Here is a 13,637-nt window from a genome sequence, read left to right on the forward strand (position 1 = left end):
AGAAGGAATCTTGAGTAATCTAATTCCTCTTCTTCCAAGCCTGGCTTTATCCAGAGAGTACAGAGAACAGAGGTTGCTATGCTTGTAAAATTCTGCTTCATCCTTTATAAAATTTCTGATATTTAAACAAAAGACTTTTCAGACATAAATTAGGTAATTCATAGGTTAAGTTCATGACCATTTTAGATTTGTTGCTTTTTTAAGATTTATTTTTATTTATGGTTGCACTGGGTCTTCATTGCTGTGAGCAGGCTTTCTGTAGTTTAGCAAGCGGGGGCTACTCTTCATTGTGGTGCATGGGCTTCTCATTGCAGTGGCTTCTCGTTGCAGAGCCCGGAATCTAGGGTGCGTGGGCTTCAGTACTTGTGGTGCTCTGGTTGGTAGTTGTGGCTCATGGACTCTAGAGCACAGGCTCAGTAGTTGTGGCACATGGGCTAAGCACTACAGCATGTGGAATCTTCTTGGACCAGGGTCCGAGGGGACTAAGAACCCTTGTCCCCTTCATTGGAAGGTGAATTCTTATCCACTGTGCCACCAGGAATAGTCCTAGATTCATTCATTTCTTAGAAATGTGATTTCCAAGAAAGGTTACAAATTTTCATCCATGGGCATTATCGCATAGAGGAAGCATTTCTTCCTGTGTGTTTACAATGGAGTTTAGTCTGTTTTGTAATGTTGTTTCTTAGGAAAATATGTTCAAAGAATAGGGCAAGATAAAGTTGTTTCATTTCTGTACAAAAGTCATCACAGACAATTTTCTTGACTCACTGATCACCCCCAAAACTATGTGTCCTCCTCCACCTGCCTTGTCTTTTACTTGCAGTGGTGATGATGTCCTCTCCTGTCCCTAAATTTGTGTTTTTCGAAGCTGTATGATTCTCTGCACCTTTTTACCCTCATATAGATTTTCTCCATAACTTCTCTAGGATTAACCTTTTTCTGTTTTCACCTCCTTCATCCAAATCCCAGTTCTGACATGTATCACTTCATTTATATTAAGCTATATTTCCTCAATATCCTTAATTGATAGTAGTATTTCCCTGGTCTCTGGGTGGGTGGGTTCACCAATCGCAAATTCCCTTCCTGTTTCCTGTCTTTAACCACCCCCAAGACACTTCTGAAATACTGTCATCATGATAACTTTGCGAGGCCTCTTGTGCCTCCTCCTGTTCCAGGATGCCATCTGTCTTCAGGACTCGTTAGACCTCTCCTCCTTTTACTTTAAACCCAACGTACCAGCTGCATGTTCAGCCTGTATCAGTTGCCTCTTCACCTTTTGCTGTTTTAATCATTCTGAGTTTTTTTCATGTGTGTTCTGTGTTGTGTCTCCTTGTCTAGACTCATCAGTCTTTTGAGGTCACATATCTGTATTTCTTTCATTAACCTTGCTGAAGGACTTCCCTGGTGGCTCAGACAGTAAAGAGTCTGCCTGCAGTGCGGGAGACCCGGATTCAGTCCCTGGGTTGGTAAGATCAGCTGGAGAAGTAAATGGCAACCCTCTCCCGTATTCTTGCCTGGAGACTCCCATGGATAGAGAAGCCTGGCGGGCTACAGTCCATTGGGTCACAAAGAGATGGGCAGTACTGAGCGAGTAACACAACACAACAAACCTTGCTGAAATGCCCACTGTAATGTTCTTTTTAAGAAGGCTCACTGATACTGATTTAGGTAAGTTTTAAAATCTTTATTTCCTTTTCTTCTCACACACTTAGGTAGAACTCAAGCATACAGATGATTAAATCAGTTGGAACATGGATTTATACCATCACTTTCATGGTTAGATAATTCAGTACCTTCTGCAGCTGACATTCTTCTGGAGCAACAAGAGATAAAGATGGGATAAAATGTGGAGCTCTTTAGATGGTCTTTAACCTCACATGGCTATTTAATGGGAAAAAAAACCCCAACTAGGACTAGTTTTATATAACCAGACTTATGAAATGTAACACATGAACATGTGCTCAGAGTTGCCTTGGGATTTTTCCTTTCTGCTGTGGCCTGTGCTGGTTGGCTTTGATGCACTTGGTAGCTGGGAACCCCCTTCCATGGTAAATTCACACCCAACTTATATTTACTCAGGGATCTGCCTTTCTTTCTTAACATTTTTTTTTTCTTATATCCTTTTACACTTGTTTTCCAGTTACCATTTCATTTCCAAGTTCATACTGATATTTATGCAATAGATTCACTGGGAAGAGTATACTAATCTATGTATTGGGTAAAAGGAGGCTACTATTTTGGCCAAAAAGAAGCATTGGAACCCAAAAGTGTTTTGTGCTTCTGTTTGTTTCAAAGGACAGATTTTCTTTTTAAACCTTTAAGATTGTGAAATATATCCTGAAGTGTGTCAAACAAATGTATGATAGAATGAATATTGTAAAACAAACATCTATGTAACTACACCCAGAGTAAGGAGCGCAACATTGCTGTCGCCCTGAAAGTTCTCCATGTGTTCTTTCATGATCACATCTCCCATTCTGTCTCGAGGAAACCGCTGTCCTGACTTTAATGATAATTAGTGTTCAGAGCTCAGTCATGTCCAACTCTTTGTGACCCCATGGACTGCAGCCCACCAGGCTCCTCTGTCCATGGAATTCTCCAGGCAAGAATACTGGAGTGGGTTGCCATTTCCTTCTTCCTGACCCGGGGATCAAACCCACATCTCTTGCATCTCCTGCCTTGCCTGTGGATTCTTTACCTCTGTGCCACCTAGGAAGCCCCTTAATGATAACAGCTCCTTTGTTTTTAAAGATACCTTTACCACTCAAGTATGCCTCTGTAGGGGCTTCCCAGGTGGCCACAGTCCATAGGGTCACAAAGAGCCTGACAGCACGGAAGCGGCTGAGCACAGCACAGCACGTGCATCTGCAAACGATGTAGTTTAGTTTTGCCTTAATTTTAGTGTCCTGTTTGGATCCACACTGTACATATTTTGGGGGACCTTGCATATTTTGTTCAACATTTAACATGTGATTGTATGGTTGAATTAGCTCTAGTTTGTTCATTTTTGTTGTTGTGAAACAATATATTGTTTGATATCCTTGCAATTTATTCCTTCTCTATATTGATTGCTATTTAGGATGTTAATAGTTTGGGGATATTATAATTAACGCTGCTTTGAAATTCTTGGGCACGGATGGTGGTACACATATGCATGTGTTTCTCAGAGTAGAATTGTCACTAAGCATGTGTATCTTCAACTGTACTACATAATAGGCTAAAGTCTTTCCAAAGTGGTTACTAATTTATATCCCATTAGTAGTCTGTTTTGAGTTTTCTTTTGTCTGTTGTCTCCTTATCATTTATTATTATCAGGAGTTTTCATGTCACCCAATTTATTGTGTGGTATGGTAATCTCTCTTTTTTTTAAATAACAGCTTTATTGAGAATTGAGATATGATTCTTGATATGGTTCACCCACTTGTTGTCATTGTTGTTCAGTCACTAAGTCCTGTCCAACTCTTTGCAACCCCATGGACTACAGAAAGCCAGACTTCCCTGTCCTTCACTATCTCCTTGAGTTTGCTCAAACTCATGCCCATTGAGTCAGTGATGCCATACAGTCTCTCATCCTCTGTCATCCCCTTCTCCTCTTGCCCTCAGTTTTTTCCAGCATCAGGGTCTTTTCCAATGAGTCAGCTCTTTACATCAGATGGCCAAAGGATTGGAGCTTCAGCTAAAGCACTTCAGTCCTTCCAATGAACATTCAAGGTTGATTTCCTTTAGGACTGCCTGGTTTGATCTCATTGCTGTGCAAGGGACTCTCAAGAGTCTTCTCCAGCACCACAGTTCGAAAGCATCAGTTCTTTGGCACTCATCCTTCTTTATGGTGCAACTCTCACATCCATACACGACTTCTGGAAAAACCATGGCTTTGACCATGACCATATGGGCCTTTGTTGGCAAAGTGATGTCTCTGCTTTTTAATACACTGTCTAGGTTTGTCATAGCTATTCTTTCAAGGAGCAAGTGTCTTCTAATTTCATGGCATGCAGTCACCATCCACATTGGTTTTGGAGCCCAAGAAAATGAAATTTGACACTGTTTCTACAATTTCTCCATCTTTTTGCCATGAAGTGATGGGGCTGGATGCCATAATCTTTGTGTTTTGAATGTTGAGTTTTAAGCCAGCTTTTTCATTCTCCTCTTTCACCTTCATCAAGAGGCTCTTTAGTTCCTTCACTTTCTGCCATTAAAGTGGTGTCATCTGCATATCTGAGGTTGTTGATATTTCTCCCGACAGTCTTGATTCCGGCTTGTGATTAATTCAACCCAGCATTTCGCATGATGTGCTCTGCTTATAAGTTAAATAAGCAGGGTGACAATATACAGCCTGGATACACTCCTTTCCCAGTTTTGAACCAGGCTGAGAGGTTAAAGCATCTGCCTGCAATGCAGGAGACCCGGGTTCGATCTCTGGATCGGGAAGATCCCCTGGAGAAGGAAATGGCAAACCACTCCAGTATTCTTGCCTGGAGAATCCCATGGACAGAGGAGCCTGGTAGGCTACAGTCGACAGGGTCGCAAAGAGTCGGAAACGACTGAGCGACTTCACTTTCACTTTTCACTTTCACTGTTCCACGCAGTTCTAACTGTTGCTTCTTGTCCTGCATACAGATTTCTCAGGGGGCAGGTCAGGTAGTCTGGTATTCCCATCTCATTAAGAATATTCCACAGTTTGTTGTGATCCACACAGTCAAAGGCTTTAGCATAGTCAATGAAGCAGAAGTAGATGTTTTATGGAATTTCCTTGCTTTTTCTATGTTCCAGCATACGTTGGCAATTTGATCTCACTTAGAGTATAATAAATTCAGTGTTTTGTAATATATTCACAGCTGTTCATCCATTACCATCATCAATTTTAGAACAGTTTTGTCACCTCAAAAAGAAAGCCTGTACCTATTAGCAGTCCCTCTTGACTCTTCCCCAGTTCCTGCATTGCTAGGCAACCTAGCAATCTACTTTCTGTTTCTGGAAATCTATTCTGCATAGTTCATACAAATGTAGCCCTGAAATACGTGGTCTTTTGTTACTGACTTCTTTCACTTAGCCTAATGTTTTTAAAGGTTCACCCACGTTGTAGCATGTAATGGCACTTAATTCCTTTTTATTTATTTATATTCCATTGTATGGATATACCACACTTAAGTATCCATTATCAGTTGGTGGACATTTGAGTTGTTTCCACTTTTTGGCAATTGTGAATAATATTGCTGTGAACTTTTGAGGGACCTTCATACTGTTTTCCAAAGTAGCTGTGCCATTTTCCATTCTCACCAGCAGTGTATGTGAAGGATACTGATTTCTTCGTGTCCTTCCCAACACTTGCCATTATCTGTCTTTGATAAGACTGTCCCAGTGGGTGTGAGGTAGTGTATTGTGGTTTTGATTTGCGTTTCCTTAGAGGCTAATAATGTTGAGCATCTTTTCATGTGCTTTTGGGCCATTCATATGTCTTGTTTGGAGAGATTTGCATTCAGATTCTTTTCTCTTGGGAGGTTTTTCATTGAAGTACTTTTTAAAAATTATTGAGTTTTAAATCTTTATATATTCTAGGTCCAAGTCCTTTATCAGATAGGTGCAGGATTTGGAAATGTTTTATTCTGTGGGTTACCTTTTTCACTTTCTTAGTGATGTTTTTGAGTCACGAAATGTTATAATTTTGATGAAGTTTAGTTTATTTGCTTTTTCTTTTGTTGCTTATGCTTTTGGTATCACATCCAAGAAACCATTGCCTACTCCTGGGTCACAAAGATTTAGACTAATGTTTTCTTCTAAGAGGTGTGTAGTTTTACTCCTGCATTTTGGTTTTTTGATTCATTTTGAGTTAATTTTTGTATGTCGTGTGAGGTAGATAGAGGTTCAACTTTGTAATTATACATGTGGATATTCAGTTGTTCCAGCACATTTATTAAAAAGACTATTATTTTCCCACTGAATTGTCTTGGTACTTGTATCAAAAATCACTTACTCATATATGAAGTTTTATTTATGACTGTAAATTCTCTTCCATTGATCTGTATATGTACATTGTTGTCGTTTAGTTGCTAAATCATAGCCAACTCTTTGCCACCCCATGGTCTATAGCCCACCAGGCTTCTCTGTCCATGGTATTTCCCAGGCCAGAGTACTGGAATGGGTTGCCATTTCCTTCTCTAGGGCAGTCTTCCTAGCAAAATCAAATCCATGTCTCTTGCACTGGCAGATGGATTCTTTACTGCTGAGCCACCCTGGAAGTTCATATATATATATACAAATACCTACAGCACACAGTTTTAGTTACTGGAGTTTTGTAGTGACTTTTGAGGCCACACTGTGAATCCTCCGAATTTAAAAAAAATATTATTTTGGCTTTTCTTGGTCTTTTGCATTTCCATATGAATTATAGGAATAGCATGCCAATTTAAGCAAAAAAAAAAAAATGAGCTGGGATTTTGATAGAACTTACATTAAAACTATAAGTTAATTTAATAAGTCTTCTAACCTTTGGACATGGGATGTGTTTCCATTTATTTAAGTCGTTTTTAATTTCCTTGAACAATACTTTTCAGATGTGATTTTGTTATCTCTTTTGTAAAACTTATAGCTAAGTTGTTTCTTGTTTTTTGATGCTATTGTGCTATTGTAAATGGCATTATTTTCCTGATTTCATTTTTGGATGATTGGTTGATTTTTGTATGTTGATTTTATATTATACAACTATGAACTCATTAATTCTAATAAATTTTTAGTGGATTCTTAGGATTTTCTATGTAGAAGACCATGTCATCTTCAAGTAGAGATAGTTTTAATTCCTCCTTTCTAATCTGAACATTGTTTATATCATTTTCTCTCTCAATTGCCTGACCAGAACCTCCATGAGAGTGTTGAACAGAAATGGCAGGAGAGTAATTCTCCCTTGCATGCAGTCTTTCACCATGAATTCTGATATCACTTGTGAGTTTTTCACAAGATGCTGTTTATCAGATTGAAGAAATTCCTTCTATTCCTAGCTATTGAGTGTTTTTATCGTGAAAAGTTATTGAATTTTATCAAATGCTTTTTTCACAACAGTAGGGATGATTATGAGGTTTTTGTCATTATTCTGTTGATTTGGAATATTGTATTAATTTATTTCAAATGCTAAACAACCTTACACTCCTGGAATAAATCCCGCTTTATATGTTGCTAGGTTCAGTTTGCTAGTATTTTGTTAAGAATTTGTGCATCTATACAAGAGATGTTGGTCTGTAATTTTCTTGTGTTGTTATTGTTTGATTTTGGTCTTAGAGTAATACTGATCTCATAGGTAAGTTGGGAAGTGTTCTCTCTGTCGTTTTTGGGGGGATAGTTTGTAAAGAATTACTGCTCTTCTTTGAATTAGTACTCGTCTTTGTTAGAATTCACCAATGAAGCCATTACAGTCTGGGCTTTTCTTATGTATAGTTTATCAATTACTGATTCTGCGTGAGTCTCCAGTACTGACTACTTTAAAAAATCTTTTGTCTTTGGGCAGCTAAAGATGATTATGCTTACAACACAGCATCCCAGAATATGCTTAACCACAGCTGGAAGACATCTATAAACCTTTGCACATTGATTCAAATTCCTGGAGTTTGGGACCCTTTTGTGAAGAGTTATATAGAGGTAAGTAGACTTTTCATAAGTTTTTATTAGTTTCATTTTAAGCTTAATCTTTATCCATCAGAAGGCAAATAATGGAGAAAATTATTTTTTAAACAGTAGGATGCCCTTTTTTGGTCTGAATAATTTTTCCTTATTTTCCTACTATACAGTAACTGTTACTGTGTTTATTTTCACCACTGGATAACCTGTCACGGCCAAATGCAGTCACCCCTTAGTATCCATGGACACTGAAATCCCTTATATAAAATGGTGTAGTATTTGTATGTAACCTATGCACATCCTCTTGTACACTTTAAATCATCTCTAGGTTACTCTTAATACTTAACACAATGTGAATGCTGCGTAAGTAGTTGCCTCTGTGCAGCGCATTCAAGTTTTGCACTCTGGAACTTTCTGGAAATTTTCTTTCTCCGAATATTTTCAGTCTGTGGTTGGTTGAACCCTAAGATGCAAAACCCAAGGATGTAGGGCTCATGGATGGTGCGAGGGTGATGGTTTATTTATTTATAAATAAATAGCACAGTAGATGTAAATGCCAATTCTGTATTGTTCTGATTGAGCTTAAAAGAATAGCAGAAAGATCTTTTTATGATATGGTGGGATCAAGAAGGGAAGGGGACAAAAATCTGAAACTAGGTCACAATCTGTGAAATGAAGAATGGCTCTTAGAAGTTCTTAAGGACATTCTGCTATCTCAGAGTTATTGCGAAAGGATAGAGGACTAGGAATACACCATCAAAATACTCTGCTTCTTGAAAGTTTCATTAGTGCTGAAGTGAGGATTACATTGTCAGAAGGTAATCTCTGAAACTGTATGCCAGTGAATCTGGAAGCTCCTGTGTCAGGATGGGAAAGAATGAAAGGAGAGGAGTTATAGTTCCTATGCTCTCCTTTTGCGGCTGGAGTATGTAGAGCACTGAGGTTAGTGGCATCATGTGGTTTTTTTTGGTCCTTAGTTTGCCCTACTTTGAAGCCTTTGTTTCTCACAGGAACAGTTCTTATGTTGGAAGTTGCTATATTTTTCAGTAACAAAATATGACAAGGAAAAATTGGGAAACTGTGTAGGCCTTTGATGTGATCTTCTCTATTCCATGGAGGTTGTAACATACACTGATGGAAGCAAAAACTAGCATCACTATTGTTCCCTATACAATAAATGCTGTTTTGCAGTTGTACGATATTTTGTGCTCATCAGTAAAGTTGTACGTGATGTTTCATAAAGGTGTCTTACAGAATTACCTAAGATATCATCACTTATTTTATATAGATGCTGGAATTCTACGGGGATCAAGATGGCGCCCGAGAGGTGCTTAACAATTACGCCTATGATGAAAAATTCCCATCAAATCCAAACGCTCATGTCTACTTATACAACTTTCTAAAGAGAGAGAAGGCACCAAGAGAGAAGCTGATAAGTGTGCTTAAGGTAGGGGATTCTTAGGTCAGTGCTTGAACAGGGTTGGGAATTAAATACTTTTAAGACATTTCTTAGGTCACCACTTTCCAACTTTCATGTTTTAGCATCCAGAGAAAATGACAATGTATGGATGATACACTGAGATAAAGACAGGAGGTTGTGGGCTTCGGGCAGATCCTCCTCTCATCAACTACTATTCCCGCATCCTCTGCCCAAGTGAGACTGAGGGGAGCGGATCAGGGTTACAGAAACCCTCTGTCACCCTCATTTTAATCTTTACTTTAAAGTTCTGCGTTGCTTTTTTTTTTTAATTAATGAATTTATTTTCTGGCTGTGCTGGGTCTTTGTTGCTGTGTGTGGGCTTTATCTAGCTGCAGTGAGTAGGGGCTGTTCTCTTGTGGAGTGTGGGGTCTAGGGACATTGGCTTCAGTAGTGTTGGCGCCTGGACTCTTTGAGTGCAGGCTCAGTAGTTACGGTGCATGGGCTTAGCTGCTCCACAGCATGTGAAATCTTCCCAGACCAGGGATCGAACCTGTGTTCCCGGCATTGGCAGATTTCTTAACCACTGGACCACCAGGGAAGTTGCTTGACTTTTGAATACTCTATAGTGTGTTCCTTATACAATCTTCCAAAATAACTAGCTTTGCTTTTTTGTTTTATATATTTTGTGACCTTTTGTGATCAGTAAATATTAAATATCTTATCTGTGTGATATTCTTTTCCTTTATTTTCTCCTCAGTCCTGGGTGCTGAAAAGAAAGTAAACTTTTCAAGTGTGGTCAACAGTATAAATATGGAGAAAAGAAAAAGTCTTTGTTTATCCACACTACCCACCCACCCAACCAGCTATCTTGTTTTTAGCAGGGACTTTTTGTTTTAAATATCTTTTCATAGAATACATTTTTATACCAATATTAAAACTGGATAAAAGCAAACTATCTTTTAAATCCTTGATTCATTTTCTGAGAGCATATTAGATAGTAAGAATTTTATCTGAAAGTATACTAATGCCTTTAGAATGGGTAACAATTACAATATTATTCTTTCTTCCAGATTTTGTATCAGATTGTACCATCTCATAAACTGATGTTAGAATTCCACAGGTTACTGCGAAAATCAGGTAAGTAGTTCTTATTTTCTATCTCTTTGTGCAGACAAACTGTAGACTAGGGCTCAGCCAACTGTGGCTGTGGGCCCAATCCAACTCTTGCCTGTTTTTATAAATCAAGTTCTGCTGGAGCACAGCCATGCCCATTTATTTACATATCACCTGTGGCTGCTTTTGCCCTACAACAGTAGAGTTGCATAGTTATGACAACCTGTAAGGCTTGCAAATCTTAAATGTTTAGTGTCTGGCCCTTTACAGAAAAAGTTTGCTGACCTGTGCTGTAGAGTATTAGGCAATGGTTGCAAAAGAAAAACGGCTTCTATTTGTGTAATTCAGCTCGTTTTAATCTTTACTGTTATTCAACTCAGTATAGGAAAGAACATTTCTTCATAGGAGGAAATCTGCTTAAGTCCAGTAGGTACTGGGACTACCTCTGTCCCTCTCCTAATAGAAAAGAATATGTATGAAATGCCTCAGTAGGGTAGGTACTTTAAATAACATTCTGAATAGTATAAACCCATACAGAGGTCAGACTCACCATGCCTGCTTTCATTGGCATGGACTAAGTATTGAATTTTTCAGATTCATCACAGGAGCATATGTTGATCATAATGTGATCATGAGAATGGTTTTAAACTGTTAAACTTTAAGGCTTATGCTTCAGTGATATTTTGTCGATGGAATGTAATCTTTTAGCTTTGTGCTCTTCAGTGCTTTCTGTAAACTCTTAATTGTTTTGAACATCACAGACAAGGAAGAACACCATAAACTGGGATTGGAGGTGTTATTTGGAATTTTAGATTTTGCTGGATGCACTAAAAATATAACTGCTTGGAAATACCTGGCAAAATATCTCAAACAGACTCTAATGGGGTAAGTAAGAAACACACAGTGTTTATTACTAGATCAGCATAAATAATACTTTATAAAATTTTAGCTAATATCTGTCAATTTTTAAAGTTCTTTGTTTATTGTTTTAGATTTCTTAAACTGTGTTTTTAGCTGTTTTCTTCTGAATACATCAGAAGACAGGAAATAGGAAATCACAAGTAAAACATAAAAAATTCTATCAAGATTTTTTGTGCTATTAAAATAAATACTGTCAGTTACCACTACTCTGCTAAGGGATAATTGTGTACTTTCTTATAGAAAATAAAGATTGAAAGGGGTTACTTCCACTCTTGACGAGATTCTTTGTAAAGCTTTTTGTAATTTGTGTCAGCTGCTTGTAAGATCACATAAAAAGCAGCTTTTCTCGCAGCTATTTTCAGTGGATTTTTTTAAGGACCTTTTAAAATCATCTTGGTGATTCACTCAACAGATATTTATGGAGTCCCTTGTGAGCTGAGCCTCTGAAACTCTACCTCTGACCCTAGTGATCATCAACGCCACGTTTCAAATATAAGACGAGACGTGTCCCTCGTCATTTTTACCTTGTGCATGAAAATAAAGGGTATCACGGAATGAAAGTTTCGTTGAGTTATTATATCCATTTTAGTTTATTAGGAAATGAATTATCAGTGGGAACTTGCTTCAGGCTTCAGACCTGACTGGACCTTAGAGACAGAACAGTCCTGATCATGAAGTGTTTTTGGTGTGATATGTTGGTGTGCTCACTGTAAGCCACTTTCCAAATCTCAATCTAAACCCCTACTGACCATAAGGTTCTTGAAGACAGGGAAGTTTTGCCGCAAGGACAAATCGGTGCTAAATAAGTCTTTGCTCAATTAAATTGTTGATGAACACTTAGCATTGCCTTGGTTTAGCTGTCAAACCCATGTGTTCATGTAAATATATAACAATGGCATCTCAGTTTGGATAGTAATTCTTTGTAGCCTATAAAATTTAAAGGAACTTTTAAAGTAATGAATAATAATAGCTAACATTTATTGAAACTTTACTTTGTATTGGACAGCAGGCAGAGAGTTTTCTATGACACCTGCCACATTATGGACCAGTTTAGTCTTAATAACAAGGCTGTGAGATGGGTGCCATTAGTGTACCCAAGGACCGTGAGGCTCAGAGAGGTTAAGCAACTTGCATAGGATCACATAGATAATAAATGGAAGATGCAGGATTTGAATCTGAGACTTTGACCTCAGAATCTATGCTGGTAACCATAGTGCTGTGCTGAACTGGCTATTTCATTGATGGAAAAAGGGATGTGGAGATCAAAGAAGTCTCCAGAGGATTTGCTTTCCTGTATGTTCTGTGCCATGGCTATACCCAGAAGCTAGTTTCAGAACGTCTGGTTTGTTTTCTTTCCATGGACCTGACTGAAGTTCACATTCTGACCACATAGGTCTGTTTCCGTCACTGACCTTCGCTTTTGACATTTTTCTTTTCCAGGAGTCGTCTTGCTTGGGTTCAAGAAGAGTGGAACTCCAGGAAAAGCTGGTGGCCAAGCTTTCACTTCAGCTACTTTTGGGCAAAAAGCAATTGGAAGGATGATAAAACCTTGGCTTGTGAGAAAGCTTTGGTAGCTGGGTTATTGTTAGGAAAAGGTACATGTTTTGTTTTCTTTTTATCTAGCCATAACTTTTAGGCGATTTTGAAACTACTGTGTGGGCATTCATGCTGGAGAAATAACTGATGAATAGAAAAATGAATCTTGAGTTGGGGGGTGGGGGGCAGTGATCTGTTGGTAGAGAATTTCCATGGATTAGAAACCGTGATTTCAAACTGTTGCCATTGGGTTTTATGCTCTGATTTGAGTATCTTTTAAGGGCCATTGAGATAAAGGATGCAGGCTGTTTTCACAGTAACCATTTGGCTGTGCTACAAGAGAAAGTTGACTGAGATTGTCTACAAGAAATAGAAAAGTATTCTTTATTGATTTCCTTTTTAAATGACACTTTTATGTTCTATTAACTTCCCTGTTCTGTAACAATGAGTCATTTCTTCCCTTACGAAAAGAAAAACATACCTCCTATTAACTTACCTAAAAATTTTCTTAAAGGAATTGATCTTTTCTTTGGGGAGTATCTTGGTTGTTAAAACTCTTACCTGCTTTCTCTCACTGAAATATGGAAAGGTAGCCAGTACTGAAATGAGACTTGTCCATCTTGTCCAGAGATGAAGAAAGGAACGTCACTGTGGCCACAAGTAAGCACTGTGTGGCCAGGGAATTTAAAGTGCTCTAAACAGATTCTTCAGGTCAGTTTAGATATAGTTTGTGCTAGTTTGGAATTAGCATTAGTATTCTCAGTTAATGTTTCAGATGGTTACTAAGATTAACCAGATGCTGATTTTGTGGGAGGAAAGGGGTTAATAAACATGAGAGTAGTTTTAAAAATTTCTCCCTAATATACTGACGACAGACACAAAAATGTGATTTGGACTGTGATTTCCAACTTTAGGAGTATAAAGATTTCTAGTACAGATATCAAAATGTACCTGTGTTTGAGCGGGATCTAAAGACCTGGGTTAACTTTCCAGTTCTATCCGTTACTCACTGCATCACTTAGGCCAAGCAGGTAGCCTTTGG

General features: G+C 38.3%; 1 protein-coding gene across 2 annotated transcripts in view; it reads left to right on the top strand.

Annotated features, from left to right (window-relative positions):
• Positions 1-13,637, top strand: part of TAF1A (TATA-box binding protein associated factor, RNA polymerase I subunit A) — a 32,539-nt gene that overhangs the window by 16,698 nt on the left and 2,204 nt on the right. For both annotated transcript variants that reach the window (XM_040263074.1, XM_040263075.1), the window contains exons 6-10: positions 7,496-7,626; positions 8,894-9,052; positions 10,096-10,162; positions 10,900-11,023; positions 12,500-12,654. In XM_040263074.1, the coding sequence (XP_040119008.1) occupies positions 7,496-7,626; positions 8,894-9,052; positions 10,096-10,162; positions 10,900-11,023; positions 12,500-12,654 (636 nt within the window). The remainder of the gene's footprint in view (positions 1-7,495; positions 7,627-8,893; positions 9,053-10,095; positions 10,163-10,899; positions 11,024-12,499; positions 12,655-13,637) is intronic.

This window comes from Oryx dammah, unplaced genomic scaffold (genome assembly GCF_014754425.2).
Source record: "Oryx dammah isolate SB20612 unplaced genomic scaffold, SCBI_Odam_1.1 HiC_scaffold_21, whole genome shotgun sequence".
In the NCBI taxonomy this organism is placed as follows: Eukaryota; Metazoa; Chordata; class Mammalia; order Artiodactyla; family Bovidae; genus Oryx; species Oryx dammah.